At 45.3% G+C, this 26,525-nt stretch overlaps 1 protein-coding gene across 1 annotated transcript in view; it reads left to right on the forward strand.

Annotated features, from left to right (window-relative positions):
* UBE2H (ubiquitin conjugating enzyme E2 H) overlaps positions 1–26,525 on the forward strand; it is a 135,401-nt gene that overhangs the window by 92,264 nt on the left and 16,612 nt on the right. Inside the window, exons 4-5 of the mRNA XM_029615617.1 lie at positions 15,046–15,085; positions 17,701–17,753. Of these exons, the coding sequence (XP_029471477.1) occupies positions 15,046–15,085; positions 17,701–17,753 (93 nt within the window). The remainder of the gene's footprint in view (positions 1–15,045; positions 15,086–17,700; positions 17,754–26,525) is intronic.

Below are 26,525 nucleotides of genomic sequence, written 5' to 3' on the forward strand. Positions count from 1 at the left end.
ACATCACAGGCTTGTGTACTGCAGTTGCCCGTGCACTGAGATGTAGTTGTGAGAATGCACTCCTATTCACTTTGCATTTTAGGTGGGTACTGAGGTGGTAATGTTTGGCTACTCCCCCCCCCCCCCCCCCCAACGGGGAGGGGCAAAGCCTTTACTAGCCCTCTCCCATATTGACTTACACTAAGATTACCCTTATTATTATTATTTAAATTCTTTTACTATACCGATACTCAAGACAAGGTCTTATCGTACCGGTTTACAATGACTCGTTCGTTGCTCCTGCTGGGGTCTCGATCTGCATGAATCAGTATAACTCCTTGCAGGTCCCCTAAAGGAAGTTGAGGGGGGGAAAGCAGTGGAGGTCAACTGGACCGCTTTTGCTGGTGTCCATGTGCCTGGTTACCATGGTGGACATGGTATCCAACTAGGTGGCCACTAGTGGAAGTTTATATTGCCGGCTACTGTGCCCCATTTGCATATGGAAAGTAGGGGATTTCTGGGTTCGGGGATGACCAGTTTACTGTTAAACTTTCCCTCCCCTTTGGGAATGGGAGATTTTGGCTATTGGCTTTCAAGAACTGACCTTAATAGGTTCCCTCTTGGTATTTTATTTTTCTGCTCCGGGAACGGGTTATTTTCACACTCCATTCTCAGAGTGAGCTTTGCCTTTGAGTGGTGGCTTCTCTCTGTTCCTTATTGGATCTGAAAGCATATCTAATAGAAGCATTCACTCCACCATTGCTCTGCTATGCAGTGGAGATGCCTCCTGGCAGGCAGGGAGCTCTCCCGGACATAGGTGGGGGAGGTTTCCCCCTTCCCCCTGCAATGTAGGGATTCCCTTTCTTAGGAATCCACTCCCTTGCAACATATGATTTCTCCTGCATGTGGGAGTTACCTCTTTTGATACCTACTGGGTACAATATCCATGTTCACTTTGTAACTGCTCTTGCCCATCACTGTTGCATCTGATATTGCCCTTGTACAGGTTGCTGGTGAGGCCTCACCTGCAGTACTGCGTTGAATACTAGTGCCCAAATCTCAAAAGGGATAAAGTCAGGATAGAGGCGGTCCAAAGAAGAGCGACCAAAATGGTGAGGAGTCAGTATTGGAAGACTTATGAGGAGAGGCTGAAGGAGATGAATATGTACACCCTGCAAGAAAGAAGGTGCAGGGGGGGATATGATACAGACCTTCAGATATCTGAAAGGTTTTAATGATGCACAATCGTCAAACATTTTCCATTGGAAAGAAATCAATAGACCTAGGGGGTCATGATGAAATGAAACTCCAGGGACATCTACACAGAGCCAATGTCAGGAAATATTTCTTCATGGAGCGGGTGGTGAATGCCTGGAATGCCCTTCTGGAAGAGGTGGTGAAGATGAGAACAGTCAAGGAATTCAAAGGGGCATGGGATAAACACACTGGATCCCTAAAGGCTAGAGGTTGGAAATAAAGAAAAGAGTACGTGGGGGTAACTTGCTGGTGTGGCAATTGCCACCCTTAACAGATAACAGTATCAAGGCTTAATACAACCCCATCATTGCTCTCTGCTTCAGCAGCAGTGAGTGAGAAAAGGGGAATTGGATTCAGACAGCAAACCAATGAGGGCCCTAACTTTTACGGTTTGGGGAACAAATAAACATGGGGGTAACTAGCTGTTGTGGTGCTTACTACCCTTAATCACTAAGCCTGATACTTTTTAACCTGGCTCCAACATTGCTCTCTGCTTTCATGGCAATGATTAAGGGAAGTTGGATTCAAACAGCATCTGAGGTTCCTGACTTTTACAGTCTGGTAAACTGATAAGCATGGGGGTAACTTGCACAGTGCAGCAGATACTGGCATAAGCTTGCTGAGCAGACTGGGTGGATCATTTGGTCCTTTTTCTGCTGTCATTTGTTTCTATGAGTGGTGATCTTTATCTGAGAAGGGGGTTGTATCCCCTCTGCATCCCAAAGAGGGGGTGTGTACCTTCAGGCAACTTGCCGTATACATGACTGCATATATCAAGAGAGAGAGGATCTCGCAAAAGACATCCCACACCTTTGATGCTATCACTTAAGTATTGTCATTTCTTCTTTCGGGGTAACCCTGTCAGTGGGAGCGTTTGTACGCTGACAAAGCAGTCCTGGTCTGGATGTTTGACAAGGATGTCTTTCCTACAGCTCCAGCTAAGAGGATTCCTCAAGCAATGTAAATTGGTGTTTCTCATGGCTGTCACTTCTACATGCATCCCAAGTTCCTTCCAAAAGTGATATCTGCATTCCACACTAATCAAGCTATTGTTCTACCTATATTCTTTCCAAGATACCATGTGCACAAAGCAGAATAGTCTCTTCACTTCTTGGATTGTAAGAGTCCTGCCCATTATCTAAAGTGGACTTGACCTCACCATTGAGCTTCTCAGCTGTTTGTTTCCTTTGCTCCAAATAGATTGGGGAAGGGCAGTTGCCAAACGAACACTGTCTCATTGGCTAGTGGACTGTATAGTGCACTCTTTACATGATGGCTGGCAAACAGATTAGACTGTCAAGACTTATCAAGTGAACCCTTCATCTTAAGGCTATTTTTTTTTTTTTAAGATATTTGCAAAGCTGCTACTTGGTCATTTGTGCATACCTTCATGTCCCACTGCTGTTGTCCCGAGGCGACAGGAACCTTGGACAAGCAGTTCTGCATAGCCTTTTCACACCATAGTCCACTCTTCATTTGATTGGTCTAGGTTGTCTTCCAAGAAAGTGTTTCCATAGTGCAGTCCTCAGCCGGGGACTCCCCACTTGTAATGGCCAATTCATGCCTGCTTATTAAATGGAGAAACGTTTGCTTAAATATAAACAGGGTTCTCCATAGAGAGCAAGATGAATTAACCATTATTAATGCCCTCCTGCCTTTGTAGAGAATTGAATACCTCACTAATACTTATGTTCTGGAAAAGGCTGAGGCAGTATGCATGTGTGGGAAGTCCTGTGCATGCCTACATCACCCACACATAATGGCTAATTCATCCTGCTGTGTACAGGTTAGCAAACTCACTGTTTTAGCTTCACTTTGAGAATTTTCATTGGCAAGAACATTTTATAAGACAGGTTGGATGGTGTGTGGTTACTTATCCTCTATGATCTAAAGTTACCGGAACTGGATAGTTTGGTTTACATTGACTAATGACTTGATTACAATAAATATACATTTTTCTCTGTGTGCTCTCACTGGAGAATTTACTGTCTTATGCATTTTCATACTGCCTACCAGTACTTTGTATTCTATTTAAGTTGAAACAGCTGTGTACTCGGTGTAATTATAGTACTAAATTAATACCTAACATGTGAAACCTTAGCCAGCTATGTTGTATTTAAACAAACTGAGTAAAACCCAAAAATTCAACTAAGTCAGTAATAGGGACTTAATATTTAAAAAAAATTCCTTTGGTTCCCTCTTTATTTCTGATATAATTTGAATTTTGACTACAGCAAGCCATGAGCTCCAACTTCAATTTGAGACATGGTCTTGCATTGGAGCCTGAATCTTTTCCACAAGCCCCTACACTATGGGGCTCCAGTGGACAGTTCCAGATCCCTGCTCTTCCTTCCTAGGAAGGCAGCTTTTCCCAGAAAGTGATAGATGGGTAGAGATGTCTCTGCCTTCTGAATAGGCAGTTAGTAATTTTAAGGAACTAGCTTTCTCACAGGACAAGCAGGATGGTAGTCCTCACATATGGGTGACATCAGGATGGAGCCCAATCATGGAATAATTGTCAAAGTTTCTAGAACTTTGACTGGCACCTACTGGGCATGCCCAGCAATGCACTGACCCTGCATCCAGCAGGGGTCCCTCCCTTCAGTCATCTTTTTTCCATGCAGCAGTAGTCACGTGGGTTAAGGAGCTCTCTGGAGATTCCTGACAGGAATTTTCCTCACGGAACTTCATTCGAAAATTTTCAAAAAATTCTACCCCATAGGGGTCCCCCTATCTATCCATACTCCACTGCTGCAAGGTAAGATTTTACCCTTGTTGCGGTCGATTCCCATCGAGTTATCCCTTCGGGGCCTACCAGCCATCGACCACACCGCAGCTAAATTTTTGTCTGAGTCAAGGCGTCGGGTTTTCGTCGGTGCCCCGACTGTACTCGAACAATGTCCATCACTGACACGCATGGAGTCTATGTGTTTGGGGTCCAGCCATGATGTCCTTACTTGCATGAAATGTGCCCAAATGACTCCTAAGGGCCGTAAGGCTCGTTTACAGAAGATGGACTTTCTCTTTCAGTTAAAAACCCCGACTCCATCGATAGCTTCGTCGTTCGAGCAGGTGCCATCGACATCTCGCCAGCACTGGGACACTGCTGCTGTTCGACTGGCGTAGATAATTCCAAAGGTGTCTATTGCCTCCTTGCCTCCTCAAGAAAAGGACCGAGGAGAACATCGTGAAAAGTGTCGACACCAGCATTAGAAGGCTCAGTCCGTTGATCCAGGCACGTCTTCTGCATAGACGTCGACAGAGCCAACGACAAAGAAGCCCAGTCCAGAAAAGGCCCTATCTTCTATGACTGGGTCACCGAGGCGTTCCCACCTTGAGTGGTGCCGGGATCCGAGATTCCACCTTCACCGGTGGACCCTCCGGCTACGCCAGTGCTACCTCCTACTCCGGTGCCGGGGTTCCATTGTCATCAGATGGTGAAGAAACACAGTTATCCATTCCACCGTCTGGAATTTTACCACCGAGTCATCCATCGATTCCATCAATGCCTCCTTCGGTGCCTCTGCCTGATCCTTCAGGATTAGCACCATTTCTCCCTGCTGGAGACCCACTAGGTGCTGGAGATCAGCCCTATAATCCTTGGACTGATGATTCGTCCCAGGATATGGATGATCTGCCATCAGAGCCCTCTCCCTCAGATGAAAGACACTCTCCACCAGAAGATCTGTCTTCTATTAATTTCATCAAGGAAATGTCTGAAACCATTCCTTTTCAGCTTCAGACGGAAGAGGACTCTAGGCACAAGATGCTGGAAGTACTCCAGTTTCTAGATGCTCCTAAGGAAATCATGTCTATACCTATTCATGAAATCCTGCTTGATCTCCTGAAGAGAAACTGGGAACACCCATGTTCGGTACACAGGTCAACCATAAGACAGATGCCACCTATCTGGTGCAGTCAACTCCTGGGTTCCAAAAATCACAGTTGGATCATCATTCTGTGGTTGAATCAGCCCAGAAGAAGGCACGACGTTCAAAACCGCATTCCTCCATACCTCCAGGGAAGGAACAAAAATCCCTGGATGCTTTTGGCAGGTGGCGAGCTTTCCATGGCTCCCTGCTCATATCTTGCATCGCTTCTTACCAGTTATACATGACACAGTCTAACAGACCTTTTTAAAAGGATTCAGGACTTCTCTGATTCTTTACCAGAGCAACTCCAGGCTCAACTTCTTCTCTGGCTCAGAAAGGTCTAGATGCAGGAAAGCACAAGGACCGCGCTGCCTATGATATCTTTGACGCAGCCTCTAGAGTATCTGCAGCGGGAATTAGTGCCAGAAGATGGGCCTGGCTCAAATCATTGGACTTAAGAACAGAAATCCAAGACAGGTTAGCAGATCTACCCTGTGTGGGCGACAATCTCTTCGGCAGTTTTATCATCTGTAATCTGAAATACTATTTGTTTTATGCACTGATGGATGAGTTTTTTTACCTCGCTTCAAACATTTGAAGGCGTGAGTAACAAATTTTTATGTAGAAACAAGGTAGCGATTACTATTAATCAGTTGGATAGAAGTTAATGGTTAGTACTAGTAGAGGTTAAGAATCACATCCAAATGTCACATTATAGGGGCCAACCTAAACACTATATAGGTGAAAGCTTTCCTTCCCCAGGATCGTGCTTTTGCCATAACATCTCTAGCTCAACTGCAGACTCGAGTGTCTTCAACTGCTTGTCACTTCCTCATATTGCTGGGTCACATGGTGTCCTCGGTACATGTCACTTCAATGGCTCGCCTCACCATGAGAGTAATGCAGTGGACCTTAAAATGCCAGTGGATTCAAGCTTGTCAGCCAATGTCCAGCATTGTCCAGGTTACCAAGCAGCTCTCTGTCACTAGCCTGGTGGATGCACCACTCCAATCTCATTCAAGGCCTTCCATTTCAGGCTCCAGATCCTCAAATTAAATTAAGACGCATCCAACCTCGGGTGGGGTGCACATGTAGGCAACCTGCAGACTCGGGGAACCTGGTCTCCAGAGGAAGCCAAACACCAGATAAATTTCCTGGAGCTACGGGCGATCAGATATGCCCTCAAGGCCTTTCAGGATTGCCTATCAAACAAAGCTATCCAATTCAAACCGACACTCAGGTTGCGATGTGGTACATCAACAAACAAGGGGGAATGGGCTCCTACCTCCTGTGTCAGGAAGCTGCACAGAAATGGGCATGGGCCCTTTTCCGCTCGATGTCCCTCAAAGCAACCTGCTGCTAAGTCGCACGTTCCATCCATACGAGTGGTCTCTCAACCCCAAGATAGCGGACACGATGTTCCAACGTTGGTGTTACCCTCGCATAGACCTCTTTGCGTCGATCCACAACCACAAAGTAGACAACCTCAGCTCTCTCATTCGCAGTCACCACTCTCAATCAAGAGATGTCTTCACCCTCTCCTGGGCCAGCGGTCTTCTTTATGCATACCCTTCACTTCCTCTTATTTCAAAGACTCTCGTGAAGCTCTGGCAGGACAAAGGATTATTGATTCCAATGGCTCCCAATTGGCCACGCCAGGTGTGGTTTCCAATCCTCCAGGACCTATCAGTATGCCGACACATTCCTCTGGGGAAGGATCCACTTCTAATCACTCAGAATGAAGGGTATCTGCGTCATCCCAACCTCCAGGCTCTATCACTGACGGCCTGGATGTTGAAAGGTTAATACTCCAACCTCTTAACCTTTCAGAGTCTGTATCCTGAGTCCTGGTGGCTTCATGAAAGGTTTCAATGAGAAGGTCTTATCACTCTAAATGGAAGAGGTTTACAGTCTGGTACACTTCCATGTCCAAAGACCCCTTCACTTGTTCCACTGTGAGGTTCCTAGACTATCTCTGGCACCTGTCAGAGTAGGGCCTAAAAACTTCCTGTATCAGGGTGCATGTTAGTGCAGTGTCTGTGTACCATAAGGGTATAGGTAATGTTTCCATTTCCATATGACCCTTAGCGCAAGCCTCTCATGAAACGTGATACTATTTAAAACCTCCACTGTTTTGGGACCTTAATGTGGTTTTGGGACGGCTCATGAAACCTCTGTTTGAGCCTCTCCACTCCTGTGATCTCCGCTATCACACCTGGAAGGTAATTTTTCTTCTTGCGATCACGTCTGCTCACAGAGTTTGTGAATTACAGGCATTAGTTACCGACCCGCCTTGGACTAAAATTCTGCATGACAAGGTAGTGCTCTGCACTCACCCTAAATTTTTGCCAAAGGTAGTGTTGGAATTTCATATTAACCAATCTATTATCCTACCTACCTTTTTTCCCAGGCTCCATTTGAACCCAGGAGAACAGGCTCTGCATTCCTTGGGCTGCAAACGTGCTCTAGTTTTCTATCTGGACCACACGTCGGCCCACAGGAAATCCACTCAATTGTTTCTTTTGATACCACCAAATTAGGAAATCCTGTGGGAAAGCAGACCCTCTCCTCCTGGTTGGCGGAATGCATTTCTTTTTGCTACCAGCAAGCAGGCATTCCGCTACAAGACCGTGTAAAAGCACCCTTGGTCAGGGCCATGGCGACATCAGTAGCGCATCTCCGTTCAGTGCAGCTTGCTGATATTTGTAAGGCTGCTACCTGGAGTTCTCTCCATCCCTTTGCAGCCCATTATTGTTTAGATAAGGCTGGCAGACAGGATTCCATCTTTGGCCAGTCTATTCTACGCAATCTGTTTTCAGCTTAACTTCCCAACATCCTTCCACCAACCTGTTCAGGATGGCCCTCCTAACCAAATTCCACCCCTGTTGTTGTGCCTGTTGCACATCTTTGGGTGCATTTAGTGCTTTGCTCGGGCATCCTCAGCTCTGTACTCACCCATATGTGAGGACTACATTCTGCTTGTCCTGTGAGAAAGCAGAGTTGCTTACTTGTAACAGGTGTTCTCACAGGACAGCAGGATGTTAGTCCTTACGAAACCCACCCGCCACCCCGTGGAGTTGGGTTCATTTACGTTTTCTTATTTTATTTTTCACACTTTCACTATAATACGAGACTGAAGGGGGACCCCTGCTGGATGCAGGGTCAGTGCATTGCTGGGCATGCCCAGTGGGTGCCAGTCAAAGTTCTATAGAAACTTTGCTAATAGTCTTTCGTGATTGGGCTCCATCCTGATGTCACCCATATGTGAGGACTAACATCCTGCTGTCCTGTGAGAACACCTGTTACAGGTAAGCAACTCTGCTTTTCAGATCATCCTGTACTCCTGTAGCACTGTTAACAGATGTTTCCTGCTCTGGCCTTCAGACATCCCAAATTTTGTTCTAGTTCAGTCTAGACAATAGTAAGATTAATTGAATGCTGGTCATGAGAATTCTACTAAACGAGGTAAAGGTATTGTCAAACTGGTTATTTACTTCAGGTGAGATCTCATTCTGAATGGGTCTTGAACATTTTTGTTAACACATTATTACTGTGGATACCATTTGTTAAATAGTCATTATACATAATATATCCAATTATACAAATTTAGAACTTTGAGTTCATACATAAACAAATCTGTTTCCAATCCTTTCTTGAGATATTATCCATTGCCACCAAAGTACCACGTTAAAACATCATAAATCAAGTACAAAAATAGTTCCAATACTTCCCCAAGTTCAATCACATTTATCCAATTCCCCCCTAAATGACTATATAATCTTTTCAATGAGAGCAATTTCAGATACAGGACTGCCATTTAAATATATTAGAAGTCCCTTTCCAAAATAACACTCTTGTACGTCAGGCAGCATGAAGACAGTGACTAATTGGTCAAATCCTTGCCCTCCCAGATTTACATTTCCATCTTGCCAATAACCTACTAATCCCAAACAATATGTTAACGAAATATTAGATTTATTTATCAATCAAATTTCCTTCTTCACATCACCCTAAAAAGAAGATAATAAAGGACACGACCACCACATGTGCATGTAGAATGTAGGGTATCTATGCACTCTGTGTAGCAACTTAACCATAAGATCTACCTTCTTAGTCCAAATAGAAACAGTGTGTGCTGCTGCCCATATTATATACCATTCAGTATCGTCCAATATGAGTTGCAGATCCCCATTCCATTTTTCTATCAAATCATCCTGTCGGGTGTGTTGTTCTTATCAGTTATGTTATGCATATGAGCTTTGGGCCTCCCCTCAATCGAATGATCACTAATGAAACATTCCAGGGAATTTGGATTCCACGGAGTCCATGCCTCCTCACCTTTTAATCTATGAAATGAGTTCCTTAACTGTAAATAAAAACTATGCTTGTTGGGGTCTAAACAGTATTCCTCAACTAATTTGTTAAATGCCCTTATAGTCTTGAACATTTTTTGAGTTACATTAGTATAGGTTTATAGTCTTATAATTGTATTTGTTTATAGAAATTCGATATTCAGACTACTACTAAGACTGGCCTCGAGGCAGATTGCGGTCAATTTAAAATAGACAACTGCAATTTAAATAATGTACAGCCGTGATCAAATTTATAACAGAGTATATAACAGGGAGTTAGGTGAGGGGAAATGGACTGTGTCTGCAGGGAAGGGCTGGCTGAAAAGCCATGCCTTAATTTTTTTCCCGAAAGCAAGATAGCAAGGCTCAAGTCATAGGCGTAGTGCTACCTTGTTCCAAATTTTTAAGCATAACATCTGAAGGCACACAATCTACTGCAGGACAGTCTGACAGAGGCCAGAGGGGGAGATAAAAGGAGAGCTATTTGGGAGGACAGGAGATCTCTTGTTGGTGTGTAAGAGAAAAGAGGTTGGAAGAGGTACTCAAGTGCTTGCTTACTCATCAATTTGTAAACAAAGCAGAGTGTGTTTTTTAGTGTATTTGGAATATTGGTATTATGTGCTGGTCTTTCATATCGGAATATACTGGTAAGCAATATGTTAAGATTATGCAAATGCATTTGATGATGTAATACTTTGCAAATGTGAGACTGAGAAGAGTAAAATCTTTCTTCAAAGCTTTGTATTTCTCATGGATTCACACCAGTGCTGCTTCATGATGCATGCAGTGCCCATTTTTTTAAATACTGTACTTGTCACAAGACATGGCACTGATTCATGGTTCATAGTATACAGCTCCTTGCACCATTTAATATTGACAGTAATTTGGGAATCCCGTAGCATTTATGTGCCATGAGAATGCTTAAAACAAATTTGACGTATTACACCTATGTCATCTTGTGAAAATCAGTTCAGCTTTCATGTATATTATGCTTATAGTCATGTACAATGCCTTGGAATATTTGCTTCAAATAAATCCTTGATTCTTATACTTAAGATATTTAATACTTAAATTTATTTAAAAACTTTTGTTTACCGCTTTTACAAAAAAAGTAGAGGTCTAAGAGGTTTATAGGCTGTAAAATATAAGAACATAAGAAATTGCCATGCTGGGTCAGACCAAGGGTCCATCAAGCCCAGCATCCTGTTTCCAACAGAGGCCAAAGCAGGCCACAAGAACCTGGCAATTACCCAAACACTAAGAAGATCCCATGCAACTGATGCAATTAATAGCAGTGGCTATTCCCTAAATAAACTTGATTAATAGCCGTTAATGGACTTCTTCTCCAAGAGCTTATCCAAACCTTTTTTGAACCCAGCTACACTAACTGCACTAACCACATCCTCTGTCAACAAATTCCAGAGCTTTATTGTGCGTTGAGTGAAAAATAATTTTATCCCATTAGTCTTAAATGTGCTACTTGCTAACTTCATGGAATGCCCCTGTAGTAAAATCTTAAAAATAAACAAAGTGTAAAAAATACATTAAGAAAAGAGGTTAAAAAGGAAGGAAATTATTCTGAGCTTTGAATGTCAAAGGCAGTGGAACACAGGGTTTTAATTTCTTCTTAAATTCTTTGGGATTGGTCACTAGCTTAAGTGAGATCGGGATGGAGTTCCATAGTGAGTTACCTGCGACAGAGAAGGCACATCTTCTGGTCATTTCAAGTCTGGCAGTTTGGGACTTGAAGATTTGTATCCAAAGAGTGTAAGGGATGCTGTGGTTAGGAGATTGTGAATTAGGCTGAAGATTAGTGTCAGAATTTTGAAGGCTGAGAAGGATTGGGGTAAGATGTTCTCTGATCTTAGTGTTTGTGAGCAGGCGAGCTGCAGCATTTTGAACAAGTTGAAGAGGACAGATTGTTGATTCTGGAAGACCAGCATACAATGAGTTGAGGTAGTGTAGTCCAGAAAGAATGAGAGCTTGCAGGACAGTTTTGAAGTCTGTAAGAAGCAGTAGGTGTTTCAGTCTTTTAATAAGGTTCAGTTTGTAAAAGGATGCTTTTTATGATTTTGGATATATTTACTGTCATGGATGATTTGTAATAAAAAATGATACTTAGATTGTGAGCATGAGACAATAGATATTATGTGATTGTCAAATGTAAGTTGTGGCAGGGGGGTGGCATGAAGAGTCGGGTACCATTGATAAATGTAATATTTTGGTTTTTGCAGCAGTTAATTTCAGTCTGTTAATAAGTGCGCCAGGTTTTTATGATGTCCCAAGTAAAGAATAATTAGAGTATGAGATCATATATATATATATACAGGGCTGTACAATGGTGATAAAACCTTGCTCCATAGAGCTCGATTGAAGTGGGTAATTGGGGCAACAGGAAATGATTTGCCCAAGAACACAAGGCATGTCAGTGGGAGAAGTGGGTTTTGAATCCTGCTTTCCCTGGTTCCTTTCCCATTGGTCTAACCACTAGGCTACTCCTTCTTCACTCTTGAACAGACCCAAATGGAGGCAGAGGCCAACGGCCTAGGATACCAAATTTTGAAGGTACCAAATACCCAGGCTAAAGAGGAGCGTCCTGCTGCTGCCAACGCACTCTGCTTTATAGGATTCTGGGTGCCCCTTTAATCTTGGAGATTATGTACATTGATGTGTACACAGATTCATTGTTCAAAAGCATAAAATGAGAGATACTGGGCTGGCCTAATGACTCGCATGAGTTTGACTCCCAGGCTAGGCATCTGGTCTTTGGGCCAGTTAGGACCAGGCATGGCTGCGGAGATGGTATTCAAGGGAGCCCCAATTACCATGCATTGGTGACACTTTATGGCTGCCCTTGATGCTCACAGTTGCAGGGCTCTGGAAAGAATGCCTACCCTTAATGTGAGTAAAAGTCCACATTTTGTGGAGCAAGCATCGAGGGAGGGCAATTTTAAGACACACTATTTACATGCATGAAATGCTTTTTACCCGTATCGGTACCCTTGAAAATTCTCTGTCAGGCTAATGCAATAAATTGCGCTCAACCTAGTGCACGGGTTTACTCGCAGTTGGGTGTGCATTTTGGGTGCACTAGACTAGTAGTGCCCCATGCAGTAAGGAGATTACCGCGCCCTAACATGCATACCCGATAACACCCATCACAGGTAAATTCGATGTAGATGAGGACACGAGGTGTTTCACCCCCCACCCCAAACATAGGAAAGTGCTGGGCACTCAACACACACTTAACACTGGGAATTTAACTCTACGCTCAAGAGGTGGAATAAAATCAACTCACAATCAAGGGCTCAGGAGAAACACAAAAAAATATGGACCTCTGTGTTGTGATAAATGTCGTCCTCCTTAGTATCATTGTGTCTCTAATCTGCTTATTGTGGAGAAAAATAAAAGTATATAGACGATCAAAAAGAAACCCACTTCTCTTATGACTGCACAATTTAGATGCCTGTAGCAAGGGGCGCCTAATACAATACACTTCAGCAAATAAACCCAAAAATCAGCAGAATCCAAACATTCTCGTAAAGAGCACCCACTGCAATAAACTACTTTTGAGGGCTACAAATCCATAATTCTCCCTTAGCACCCTATTTTATGCTGCCTTTCATCTAAATACTGCATCAGACGTCCAGGGTATGTGGCTGCACGCATGTTAGGACAGCAGGCACCTGTTTTGAGCACGCGTCTCAATTCATCTTCGGATTCATCTTCAGATTCAATTCATCTTCGGATTCTAGCCCGTTTCCCACCAGTGGTGACTCCGCCCAGATCCTGACGTCAGACGCCGCGGCCTTGATAGGCTGGCCGCGGCCATTCAGTCTTCGCCTTGCAACGGGTTAGCCTCCCGGTTTCCTGTTGCGCTGTGCCCCGGAGTGACTCGCTTGGCTTCGTCGCTCCGTTCCTGCTACAGTACCTGCTTGGTTCCTGCCTGCCTGCTACAGTGCCAGTTTGGTTCCTGCTCGCCAGCCACAGAGCCTGCTTGGTCCCTGCTCGTCAGCCACAGTGCCAGCTTGGTTCCTGCTTGTCACCTACAGTGCCTGTTTGGTTCTGGCTTGCCACCTATAGAGCCAGCCTGGTTCCAGTACCCGAGTCCTGCTATAGTTCCTGCCTGGTTCCAGAACGCTAACCCAGTTACAGTATTGCTACTGTCCTAGTCTGGTTCCAGTTACCTGTCTTGATCCACAACCCGCCTAAGTCCCAGCGGCCGGGCTCCTACGGGCTCCTCCCCGGGGGGCTTCGGCTTCCAAGGGTGCTTTGTATGTTTTTCACTAAGGATGCAACTCGTGTCCCACATGCACCCATTTTAGCATTTCTAGACCTTTCTTGATGACCACCTTAATTTTGCTAATCCATGTAATAATGTGAGTTTGTGGATGATCTGTACTGGAGGGTCAGGTAATGTTCATGGATTCACACATCTTACCTCCCCTTTGGGAGTTGCAATTCTTCATCTAGGCTGAAGAGGAATTGATGGTTGAGTGAATGTTTGTTTGCTGTGTCTCAGGCAGAGCAGTTTAAATTCTAAATCTTTGCAGGCCTTATTTACAAGACTCTTTTTTTTTTTGTTTTGTTTTTCTCACTTTATGCCTATAGAAAAAATATTCCGTAAGGCCCTAAGCTTTGCAAAACTTCTCAGACACCTTAGTGGCACTAGCAGTCGCATGACCAATGAATGTGAAACCATGGAAAATGCTGCCCTCTGAAAACAATGTTAAATCAAGCTTCAGGGTTTTAAGGTACAAATATTGGGTTCTATATTTAACAACAACAAAAAAAATACCTGTAAAGCTTACTCTGTGCTTATGGCCAGGGACACAAGAACACTTAGACTCAGTAAAAGTATAATGTATTTTTATTAATCAGTATAAGTGTTCTCGGGAGATGCTGGGTACTGGGTGCCCTTCGTCTGACAAACTGACCAGCATTTCCCTGGATACAGGAAGTGACCCTTCTTTTATAGATAACATTCAAGGAAAAGGATAGAAGGTTCTAGCGATTTGCATGACTGCCCAAAGGATCATTTACATAAGTTGTAATGTCAACTGCATGATAACATCATCGCTAACTACCCTGATTGGCTTCCCAGGATGTGTAGCCCATTTCCCATGGCTCTTTGTTCTGTTAAACTCTTACTGGACAAGACAATCAACATACCCTTCATATTTTTCCCTATTAGCAGTGGCATCTTCCTATATTCTGCTCATTTACAAAGTATTAGACTGTCACAAGAGTATAAATGTGAATTTTTTGATTACTTGGACAGTGGCAGTCAAAATCTAGGGCTCAGGCTTGTCTGTATCTAAATTATTCAAACCTGACTGAGGAGTGGATCTTACTAACCCTGAAAGCTTGCACCTTAAAACATTGGTTAACTTAAGACATCTTTCTCCTCAACTAGTTTCTTGGCTTTCTTCTAATAAGCTTTATTTTTGGTGCAGTGATGCTCCTTTTTCCATTTCTATTTTTAATTATTCAGCGAAGTTTCCTGGCTGTGTGGATTGACTGTTTCACCTTCTAGGGCTGTGTATGATTTGTTCCTTCCATTAACCAGTATTTCCTTTTTACAGGATTCATGAATAAAATTTTTCATCCTAACATCGATGAAGCGTAAGTTGATGTTTCAAATTACTGAATTGCTCTTAGGATCCTGAAATGCTATCTGGTTTCTGTTCCCCGATTTATTTCATTTTCACATGAGACTGTTTGCTCCCTGGGTGCGGCTGCTGCTGCTGGGGATCAGGGCCATCCTTAGGGGGGGGGGGAGGAAGGATGCAACTTGGGCCATGCGCTGCTGCACCTTTCTATGTCTGACATTGCTTGTGAGCCTCGGCGGGCCAGGAGTTGCAGTGTAGTGGCCTGCATGGCTGAGAGCCAGGCTTCGGAGGTATATGCCCTTCAGAAGGGGGTGATATATGGTTCCCCCCACCCCCACCCACACCCACACACGCTATCTTTTGGGGAGGCCCATTCAGGTTGAATCATCTCATGCCCCGCAGCGCCCTAATGTCAGCTCTGTTGGGGATGTTCACAGCTCTGTGAGAAGGGTAATGTGGAAGACCAGTCTGCAGTGGTAACATCTAGTGGCCAGATTTCGGGCCCATGATTGCAGGGGGTCTGGAAGGAGCTGGGTGGGGGATGTAAAGTGGACGAGAAGTCTCTGGGTACTTGAGAAGGAAGGCTCAGGGTACCAGCTTGAATCCCAGAATACTGTTGTATGCATACGTAAACGTGTTTAATTTTTGTTTTTAGTTCTGATTTTGAGAAATATAGCTAATTGATTATCTGCAGCATGGTATTTTAATATTTAATTCACCATCCTTAGTACATCTGCCCTATCCCGAGTAGACACTGTGTTGGGGGAACTGTTTTTTGGTTTGTTTTTTTTTTGTTTGTTTTTTTTTTATTATGCTGTTTTGTTTTACAAATTTGTAAATCATTTTCAGCCTTTTTTTCCAGAAAATGTTGGTCTCAATATAAAATGAAACAAAACTAAAACCCAATGTTGAAAATAGCCTAGAGTGAAGGTCATGGCCTTTTTGCTCTTTGGAATAACATGAGACTTGGCATGAGTCACGTGGGAGTGTGTATGGCGTTACACCGGGGTGGTGCGTGTACTCTGTGCAGAACATTTTGAAAGCTTAATGTTAGCAGAAATCTGGCACGGGGAGCGGAAAGAGCATATACCCCGCTACACTTACTGCTTCTACTTCTTGGGCAGGGTGGGAAAGGTGTAGTGGTGACTGCATAAACATGCTTACACAGTTCCCGACTCGCAGAAAAGCCCAAACTACTCTGGGGCTAGCCTGGGAATTAGTGGAATTTCTGTGCAGCATTTAGATGAAATAGAGGTGACGTGCAAGAACCGTGTTGTGATTCCCATTGAATAGCAATAGGTGCTGTTTGAATGTACGAGTTTAATCAGCCACAGCTAAATGGCCATGTGCTTAGGCCCAGGATCACCATGTGCTGCGGGAGAAGAGCGTTGGTAGGGCTCTTGCCAGCCCTCTGCCAGTGCAGTACGTGTTAAGATACGTTGGCCCTCCTTATCGTCTGAGGTGGAGTTGTTTCTGCGGCTCTTGTCATCTTTTCAGGTCACTTCTTTTTTCAGATGATGCTCATGAAGGGAGCCGCCTTGTTCTATAATTGCACTGTTTAGCTTTTAGCCCAGTTTCCTTCAGGGAAACTGCCTTGATGAAATTTATCCTGTCTGGCTGTCTGCCCCTCTCCCCCTAACATTTGAACCAGTCGGTTCTGCAGCCTCAGATTACTGCACCCAGTGACCACCAGCTCATACTTTTCACACAATCTCAACATCTGCAACACTTTGTTTTATTTCCTGTAGGGAAACGGACTAGTTCAGTTGTAATACATCAGTGAGAAGCAAGTGAACCTGCTCTGTGCTATCAGCATCTAAATTTAGCTAAAATGGGAGGTAAACAAATAGCTTTAAAGGAGAAAATGAGTGTGCATATGAGACGTGCATGCACTGCCTTCATTGTATGCAAATCTATCTCCTGCACATTTATTATGGATATCCTGAGGACTGGAGGTGGCTGCCCCATCCATTAATTTCTCTGCAGATAGTGGATGTGCTTTATCGCAGTCAGTGCTAATGTTCTTCAGACAGTAGTATCTCTTGTCCGGTAACCTTGGAACACACAGAGGTTTTAACATGTCCGCAGAGGAATACACGGACAGATTCTTCACCTCTGAAGCAGGAGGCTTTCTCCTAAACAGCTGCAGTTGGCTTATTCTATATTTTGGAATATTTTCTCTTAAATAGTGAGTGACTTTTTTTTTTCTAATTTTTTTTTTTTGTTAATGTTTTGATCAATAAAAATGTTTAGGGGTAGATTTAAGTGCTGTAGCTAGCTAGATAATATGATCCCCTCCACTTTGCTATTTTCCAGAATTTTTGTCTTCTGAAGCTGTTGGTTTATCTGCTCCTTCAGCTAAATTAGGTTTTGATGGGATAGTGTGTATCCTCTCTTGTGTGACCTTTCAAAGCTACCATGCCATTGGTTGATGCTGAGCATTTTGAAAGATGTCCTGCCATTGGGTAGTAGCAAATTTCTGTACCAGAGAAGGAAACCAGTCACGTCAGGTCCATTATATAATATTTTTGCTTACTGTATATTACTTTTTGGCAAAGCGATTTTAATTAGCTCTAATGTATGTGTGTGTAAAATTAACTGATTTTATATTTCTCTCATCTGTTTCAGGTCAGGAACTGTGTGTCTAGATGTAATTAATCAGACCTGGACAGCTCTTTATGGTAAGCGTACGTGTGTGTGTGTGTCGTGAACAGTTCAACTCTGTATAATTATAAAGCATCAGCAGTCATTAATCAAAATGTTTGGACACACTTCAGATCTCTAATTCCTCAACAGGAATTGGACACTTCCACAGTGGGCTGTAGAGAAACTTCACCCATGGCACTTTTTGAAAATAAAAATCCTTTAATTGTGAAAAACATTTGCCTTTTATACTTATTCATCTTACTGTGCTCCTGTCAGTTGTCTTAGCAAATATATATGAAGATACTTTTTTTTTTTATTTTGTTGCTGGTTCTAAAATTTTACCCTCTTAGGACACTGGAGGTTTTTGTATGGTGGGTGGTTTGTGACAAAGGACAGCTCATTACAATAACAGTTTGGTCCCTATAGATATGAAATAAAAGGATTCAAATTTGACCCAGTTGGACATTGTTTTCCATTGGGGTTATATCTGCATTCTGGTCATTTCAGGGTCTAATCACTTGATTTTCCAGAACCTGGTTTGAGATTATCTTATTTGTGAGGCCTGTAGCCCAGGATGCATATAAAGATTTCCAGATCAGCATAATAGGAATTAGTTAAAGTTCTCAGAGGACAAGCAGGATGGTAGTCCGTGATGACATCAGATGAAAGCGTCGACATGGGAAACTTGTCAGTTTCTACAATTTTGACTCAGCACACTGAGCATGCCCAGCATGCACTATACCACACATCCATGCAGGGTCCCTCTCCAGTCTCTCTTTCCGTGGAGCTTACAGCTCCACGGAAAGAGAGACTCTTTCTCTACAGCTGGGCTGGGGAGACTCACGTGGTGTGAGTTAGGACGTTTTGACTTTTTTGGCCTTGTGGAAAACTTTTTTTTTCTTTTTCTCGCATTTTTTCGGATTTTCTTCAGTGTTTTCCAGCTCACTCTTAGTGCTTCCCCATAGTGTTCCTAGTCAAGGTTTTTGATGCTTCTGGTAAGTTTCCATTTTCAGTCTATTCCTCCGTGCTGGTGTGGTGCCTCTGTGCCTGCTGGCCATTGTCTTTTCCCAGGACAGCGTCTGCCCATTTGATACCAATGCCTCCCCCTGCTGATATGGTGGTCGTTGCCAGTTCCTTGGAGGAGGAAGTGCCATCTAGGCCAGCAGAGATGTTAAGGCTTGTAGCCCCCCATCCAGCTTTGCCAGTACCTGCGCATCTGGATGAAGGCTGAGCACCTAGGGCCCCATCTCCTGTTGTTTACAGTGAGGATGAAGATCCCTATGACCCCCTGGGGGATGATACATCTGAGTCCTCCTCCAAGGGCCTCCCATCAGACCCTTCTCCTCCAGAGGAGCTAAGGAAGTCTCTGCCTGAGGACTTAACCTTCACAGGGCTTGTGAGGGTGATGGCTGAAGTCATCCAGTTTCAGTTACTGAAGGAAGATGATGCCAGGCACAAAATAGTTGAGATCCTCCAGTTCATGAAGTCTCCTAAGGAGATCATGGTAGTCCCGGTACACGCTATCCTTAAGGAGCGTCTGCTGAAGATATGGGAACACCCCCCTCACAGTGCTTCCCATAAACAAGAAGGCTGACTGGGTCTACCTCGTCCAGAAGGCTGCTGGATTTGATAAGTGTCCGCTACCTCGTCTGAGAGTGGTGGTGAAATCCACTCTTGAGAGCCCAGCATTCTTGGACCCATTCCTCTGTGTCCCTGCGGAAAGACCACAGAGCGATGGACGCTCTTGGGAGAAAAGTGTTTTAGGGGGGCATGCTCGTTGCCTGCATAACTTCCTATCAGCTCTACATGAGCCAGTACTTGTGGGACATCTGGAAGCAAGTGCAGGAGGTGGCTGAGCAACTGCCTCAACTGCACCAGGACACCCTCATGTCACTGGTGCATAAGGACCTGGAGTGCAGAAAACACGACGTCCAAGCAACTTACGATGTTGAAATGGCATCAAGGGTCTCTGCAGCAGAAATCAGTGCCTGCAGAATGGCATGCCATGCCTGCAGGCCTTGGATCTCCGACTGGAGGTACAGGAACGATGCGCTGATATGCAGTGTACTGGGGAAAATCTCTTTGAAGATATAGGGTGAGGGATGCAGTTGCCCAGCTCTGGGACCACCATGAAACCCACCAACAACTCTCCGCAAGCACGCTGGTCCTATCCTCTTAAGTGATAGGTGAGATTGGGACAGTGAGAAATCTTTCTTTCACCAGAGGACCCTGGGACCTTGGACCCTCCGGGGGCAGGCTCTGGTTGTTTGCGAACCAGTGACCCAGTATAACCTCAGACCAGTGGGTTCTTTCCATCGTCCATCATGGGTACTAATTAAATCTGTTAGGTGTCCTGCCAAATTATCCTCCGAGCCTGTTTTGGGGGCCGGTAGCATCAGGAGATACTTCTAACGGAGCTCTCCTCCCTCTTAATGTCCAGAGCAGTCTAGCCTGTTCCACCAGGGCAAAGATTTTACTCTAGGTATCTCCTGATTCCAAAGGGATCAGGAGGACTCCATCCCATCTTAGATCTAAGGGCCATGAATAAATTTCTAAAAAAAAAAAAAAAAAGTTCAAGATGGTTTCACTGGACATCTTGATTCCCCCCTGCCCCTTTTGCAAAAAAGAGACTGGCTATGCTCCCTCGATCTAAAGGGAAGCATACACTCACATAGAGATCTTCCCCTTTCACAGAAATTATCTCCAATTTGTGATGGGGAAAACAGCACTTCCAGAACCAGATGTTGCAGTTTGGGCTAGCATCAGCCCCATGAATCTTCACAAAATGCCTGGCTGTGGTGGCGGCTAACCTCTCTGCAGGCGGGGGTGCATGTTTTCCCTTATCTGGATGGTTGCCTGGTCAAGAGCACATCTCAAGAGGGGGCTATCTGGTCCTTGCGCTTGTCCATTCAGGTGTTGGAGTCGCTAGACTTCATCAACTACCCAAAGTCCCTTCTTGGCCAGTCACCTCAATTGGACTTCATAGGAGCCCTACTAGACACTGCTCAGGCCAAGACCTTCCTGCCTTGTTAAAGGGCTGTCACTTTGACCACCATGGCAGAGATTCAGCAGGTGCCAGCCTGGCATATGTTTAGGTTGTTGGGCTATATGACCGAGAGCGTCCATGTCACTTCCTTGGCACGTTTACACATGTATAGAGCCCAATGGAACATGAGGTTGCGATAGTGCCAGGCCACGCAGAACCTCCAGGATTGCATCTGAGTCACCCTGTCTGTCCGGGACTCATTGTCCTTGTGGCAGGTCTTTCAAATCTGGAATGGGGGATCTCTCTTCGAAATTGTCCTAACCACGGATGCATCCACCCTGGGCTGGGGAACTCATATAGATGGGCTCAGGACCCAGGGTCTCTGGTCTGCTCAGGAAAGCTATTGTCTAATCAACTTCCTGGAGCTTCAGGTGATCAGGTACGTGCTATGGGCTTTCAGAGATCTGCTGTCCAACACATGTCCTGATCCAAACTGTCAACTAGGTAGCGATGTGGTATTGTATCTTCTGTGTAAGGAAGCAGTCCAGATCTGGTTATGGGCCCTGTCCCACTCATTGACCTGGATTGCAAACTGGTTGATGGACAGAAAACAATGTGTGATGGTAAATGGAACTTACTCTGAAGAGAGAGCGGTGTTGAGCGGAGTGTCGCAGGGATCGGTGTTGGGACCGGTCCTGTTCAATATCTTTGTGAGCGACATTGCGGACGGGATAGAAGATAAGGTTTGTCTTTTTGCGGATGACACTAAGATCTGCAACACAGTGGACATGCCAGAAGGAGTGGAGAGAATGAGACGGGGTTTAAGGAAGCTGGAAGAATGGTCGAAGATATGGCAGCTGAGATTCAATGCCAAGAAGTGCAGAGTCATGCACATGGGGTGTGGAAATCCGAAAGAACTGTATTCGATGGGGGGAGTAGGGCTGATATGTACGGAGCAGGAGAGAGACCTTGGGGTGATAATCTCTAATGATCTGAAGTCGGCGAAACAATTTGACAAGGCGATAGCTAAAGCCAGAAGAATGCTGGGCTGCATAGAGAGTGGAATATCGAGTAAGAAAAGGGAAGTGATAATCCCCTTGTACAGGTCCTTGGTGAGGCCTTACCTGGAGTACTGTGTTCCGTTCTGGAGACCGTATCTCCGAAGAGACAGAGACAGGATGGAGGCGGTCCAGAGAAGGGCGACCAAAAAGGTGGAGGGTCTTCAAATGACTTATGAGGAGAGATTGAAGAATCTAAATATGTACACCCTGGAAGAAAGGAGGAGCAGGGGTGATATGATTCAAACTTTCAGATACTTGAAAGGTTTTAATGATCCAAAGACAATGACAAACCTTTTCCGTTGTAAAAAAATCAGCAGAACCAGGGGTCACGATTTAAAACTCCAGGGAGGAAGACTCAGAACCAATGTCAGGAAGTATTTCTTCATGGAGAGGGTGGTGGATGCCTGGAATGCCCTTCTGGAGGAAGTGGTGAAGACCAAAACTGTGAAGGATTTCAAAGGGGCGTGTGATAAACACTGTGGATCCATAAAGTCTAGAGGATGTGAATGAAGAGAAGAGGCAAGGGGTGGCTTGCTTGCGGGAATGACGGCTACTACCTGGAGATTAATATCCTTATTCAATAAACATACACACAGTTAATGCGACTCCAATATTGCTCTATGCTTCAACGGCAAGAGGAAATTCGGAAAAAAGGATTTGCATCCACAAAAAAGCAGGGAAGTAGCTTGCTTGTTACGGCGGTTACTACCCCAAATCAAATAAGCCTGATACTTCACTTGCAATGCACATCCAACATAGCTCTCTGCTTCAACGGCAGGGAAAATGAAGAAAAGATTTATATCGGCATCAACCAACAAGGAATGAATGACACAGTCTGGGTAAACAAATAAGCATGGGTGTAGCTTGCTTGTTACGGTGGCTACTACCCCGAATCAATTAAGCATGATACTTGACTTGGAATAAGTATCCAGCGCAGCTCACTGCTTCAGCAACAGAGGGAATTAAGTAAAGAGGATTTTTATTCAGACAACCAACAATGGCTGAATTGCACATGCAGGGTAAACAAACGGGAGTAGCTTGCTTATTATGGCGGTTACTACCCCAAACCGATTAGCTAGGTACTTCACTTAGATGCAGCTCCAGCACTGCTGTCTGCATCGATGGTGGGGGTGGAAGGGAATTGGAACCAAAAAGTTACCAATAAGGGCCCTGACTTCAGCGGTCAGAATAACAGATTATGAAAACAAATAGGTGTGAAAGCTTGCTGGGCAGACTGGATGGGCCATTTGGTCGTCTTCTGCCGTCACTTCTATGTTTCTATGGTGCTCTGGGCCATGTACCTGGCGGGACAGAGAATGTAGTAGCAGATAGACTGAGTCGTGCCTTCAGACCCCACGATTGGATATTCTGCCTCCAGGGGAGCCCAGATGTAGATCTTTTTATCTCCCCTTGTAACAGGAACGTACCTAGTTTCTGCTTTCTGTACAGGTCAGATGGTAAACCAGCCTCTGACACCTTTGCCAGTCATTGGGGCAAGGGTCTTCTATATATGTATCCTCTGATTCAAGACTCTCTTGAAGCTTCGTGAGGGCACCTCGGGGCCCTCCCCCACATCACGTGCCGCCGACCAAGCCCGGCGCCACCCGAGTCTCACCAGTGCTGCCCGAACCCCACCGGAAGAGAGCGAGACCGGGAGAGAGAGAGTGAAAGAGAAAGAAACGCCAAAGAAAAAAGGGAAAAGAAAGAGAAAGACCCCGACCCTGTGAGACCAGAACCAAAAAAAAGAACTGCGACGCCGCCAACCTGCAAGGCCGCCCATTAACCCTCCCTGCGCCCCCAAGCCTCCAACCAGGCCTCGGAGCCGCATCCAGCTGACGCCTGGGAGGTCAACCCTTGCTGCCCTTAAATTGGGGCTTACCTCTGCGGCGCGTTCCTTTTGGTGCTGCCCCATCATCGGAGCGGAGGCCTTCCACCTCGGGGCCCGCCGCCAACCAAGCCTGGCGTCACCCGAGTCCCACCGGTGCTGCCCGAACCCCACTGGAAGAGAGAGACCGGAAGAGTGAGAGAGAGTGAAAGAGAAACGCCGCAAGAAAAAAGGGAAAAGAAAGAGAAACAGCCCGCCATGAGAAAAAAGACCCCGACCCTGTGAGACCAGAACCAAAAAAAAAAAGTAAGAACTGCGACACCGCCAACCTGCAAGGCCGCCCATTAACCCTCCCTGCGCCCCCAAGCCTCCAACCAGGCCTCGGAGCTGCGTCCAGCTGACGCCTGGGAGGCCGGCCCTTGCTGCCCTTAAATTGGGGCTTACCTCTGCGGCGCCGGGCGGCGCGCGCACGAAGGAGTGTGACCTAAGGGGCCTGCCCCTTGGTGCGCCCCTTAGTGTGCCCTTTAATGTGCATCACTAAACACCCCATCTCTACACACCCCAATTGCCCTATTTGTCCCCTCTCTATTTGCCCTCACCAACAGCAGCAGCTGACATGTACCATTTCTAACAGATGTATTGCTCTATCCCGCTCTAATTTGCATTGTATTGTATTGTACCGTATTGCATTGTATTGTATTGCATTATATTGCTCTGCTTCCTACACCCTTCCGCACCAATTTCTACCTGGGAACTTGGTCCCCGCCCTCCCTTCTACACCACTGCTCCTCTGCCCACCTATTTTTGACCTTTAAGGCCCTCTTCCAGTCACCACTTCCACCATTCCCCATCCCCCGTATTCACTCCCCATGCGCAGACCACACCACCCTTTCCCCTTTACAACCCCCAGCCCAGCGCAAATCCCTCATCCCCATCCTTGTCTCCCCCCTGACACAACTACTCTGCCTCACTACCTTATCCCTCATGCTTTTCAATGCTCACTCCCTCACCAAAAAAACCCATATCCTTGAAGACCTCATTCATGACCACCAACCAGATATCTGTGCAGTCACTGAGACCTGGCTCAAGTGCACAGACACTGTCATCCTGAACCAGTTCCCCACCTCCTCCCATGACATCTTTTCCATCCCCAGACCCAAAAAGAAAGGGGGTGGTATTCTCCTTATCTCCAAAAAAAACCCTTAAACTTAGGTCCCTAAATATTAATCCTCCTTCCAAACTGGAAGCTGGGATATTCAAATCCTCAGACCTCCAAATCTGCCTCATCTACGCCCCCCCTGGCCTCCTAGAACAAAACCCCTCCCCACTCATTGAACTTGTCTCCAATAACATAAACTGTGAAAAGCCTGCCATACTACTGGGAGACTTCAATCTCCATGTAGACTCTACCCCCTCTCTCCTTCCTGTGAGATCATCCTTACTGCCCTCCAAGCTCTAGGCTTCACCCAAACCATCTCAACCCCCACACACAAAATGGGACACACTCTTGATCTCATTTTCACCAATTCTTGTATTCATGTCCCATCTCCCCCATCCTGTACCCCGGTACCGTGGTCTGACCATGCTCTCATTGAGACCCGCATCACCCTAGACACATCTAATTCCTGCAACCCCCCTCACATAAACACCTCCATCTCATACCGCAAAGCTTGTACAACGGAGGAGCTCTCCACAGCCCTTTCCGACTCTCTGACCAACCTTGACCTTTCCTCCCCTGACACTGCTCTCACCTCCTGGGTCAGTACCACCCAAAACATAGCCGACAAAATCTGCCCCCTCATCACTCATCAACGCACCCCTCAATTCAACAATAAACCCTGGTACACCACAGAACTACACGACCTTAGACTCAGAGAGAGCATGGCGTATAGACCCCACCCCTCAGCGCTCCATCTCCTATAAATCTCTCCTACACACATACCGCCAAACCATACAAACTACCAAACGTGATTACTACTCCTCCAAAATCCACCAATACACCTACAACCCCAAAGCCCTTTTCTCCTATGTAGCAACCCTTACCAACCCCCTTTCCCCTAACACTATTGAAGAAGACACCAGCACGAAATGCAAAGAACTTGCTCGTTTCTTCCACAATAAAAATAGCAAACGTACTCCTCCGATTCCCCCCACAACCTCCCCAACTCCCCCACCCCCCCTACAACCTACCATAATCCTTCCCCTCTCGACTCATAGAACTTACCACACCCAAGGAAGTTGAGGCTATCATTAAAAAATCCAAGCCAGCATCTCATCCTTCTGATACTATACCCACTAAAAATCTCATCTCCATCCCTAATAACATTGCGTCACCCCTAGCTGACTTAATCAACTGCTCTCTTTCCACAGGTTCCATCCCAGACCCTCTTAAACATGCGATAATCAAACCCCTGCTCAAGAAGCCCTCTCTAGACCCCAAAGACCCATCCAACTACTGACCCATCTCCAATCTCCCTTTCATCTCGAAAATCATGGAGAAGGTAGTTAATACACAGCTCATGGCATTCCTTGAGGACAACATACTCCCACACAGCACAGTTTGGTTTTCGCAAAGATTTGAGTACCGAAACTCTCCTTCTATCCCTTACAGACCTTCTCCTCACCGGCCTCGACCAAGGTCATAACTTCCTTATTGCCTTCCTCGACATCTCCGCTGCCTTAGATACGATAAGCCACGACCTCCTCATTGCCCGCTTAACCGACATCAGCATTTCTGGCACTGCACTTCTATGGTTCAAATCCTATCTAACTAACAGATGCTTCTTTGTTAAACTTGGCTCCTCAGAATCGTCACGCTTCTCCCTCTCCCATGGTGTACCCCAGGGCTCTTCCCTTTCCTCCACACTATTTAACATATACCTCCTCCCCCTCTGTCATCATCTAACAGATCTTGGACTCAAATTCTATATCTATG

This window comes from Rhinatrema bivittatum, chromosome 9 (genome assembly GCF_901001135.1).
Source record: "Rhinatrema bivittatum chromosome 9, aRhiBiv1.1, whole genome shotgun sequence".
NCBI lineage: Eukaryota > Metazoa > Chordata > Amphibia > Gymnophiona > Rhinatrematidae > Rhinatrema > Rhinatrema bivittatum.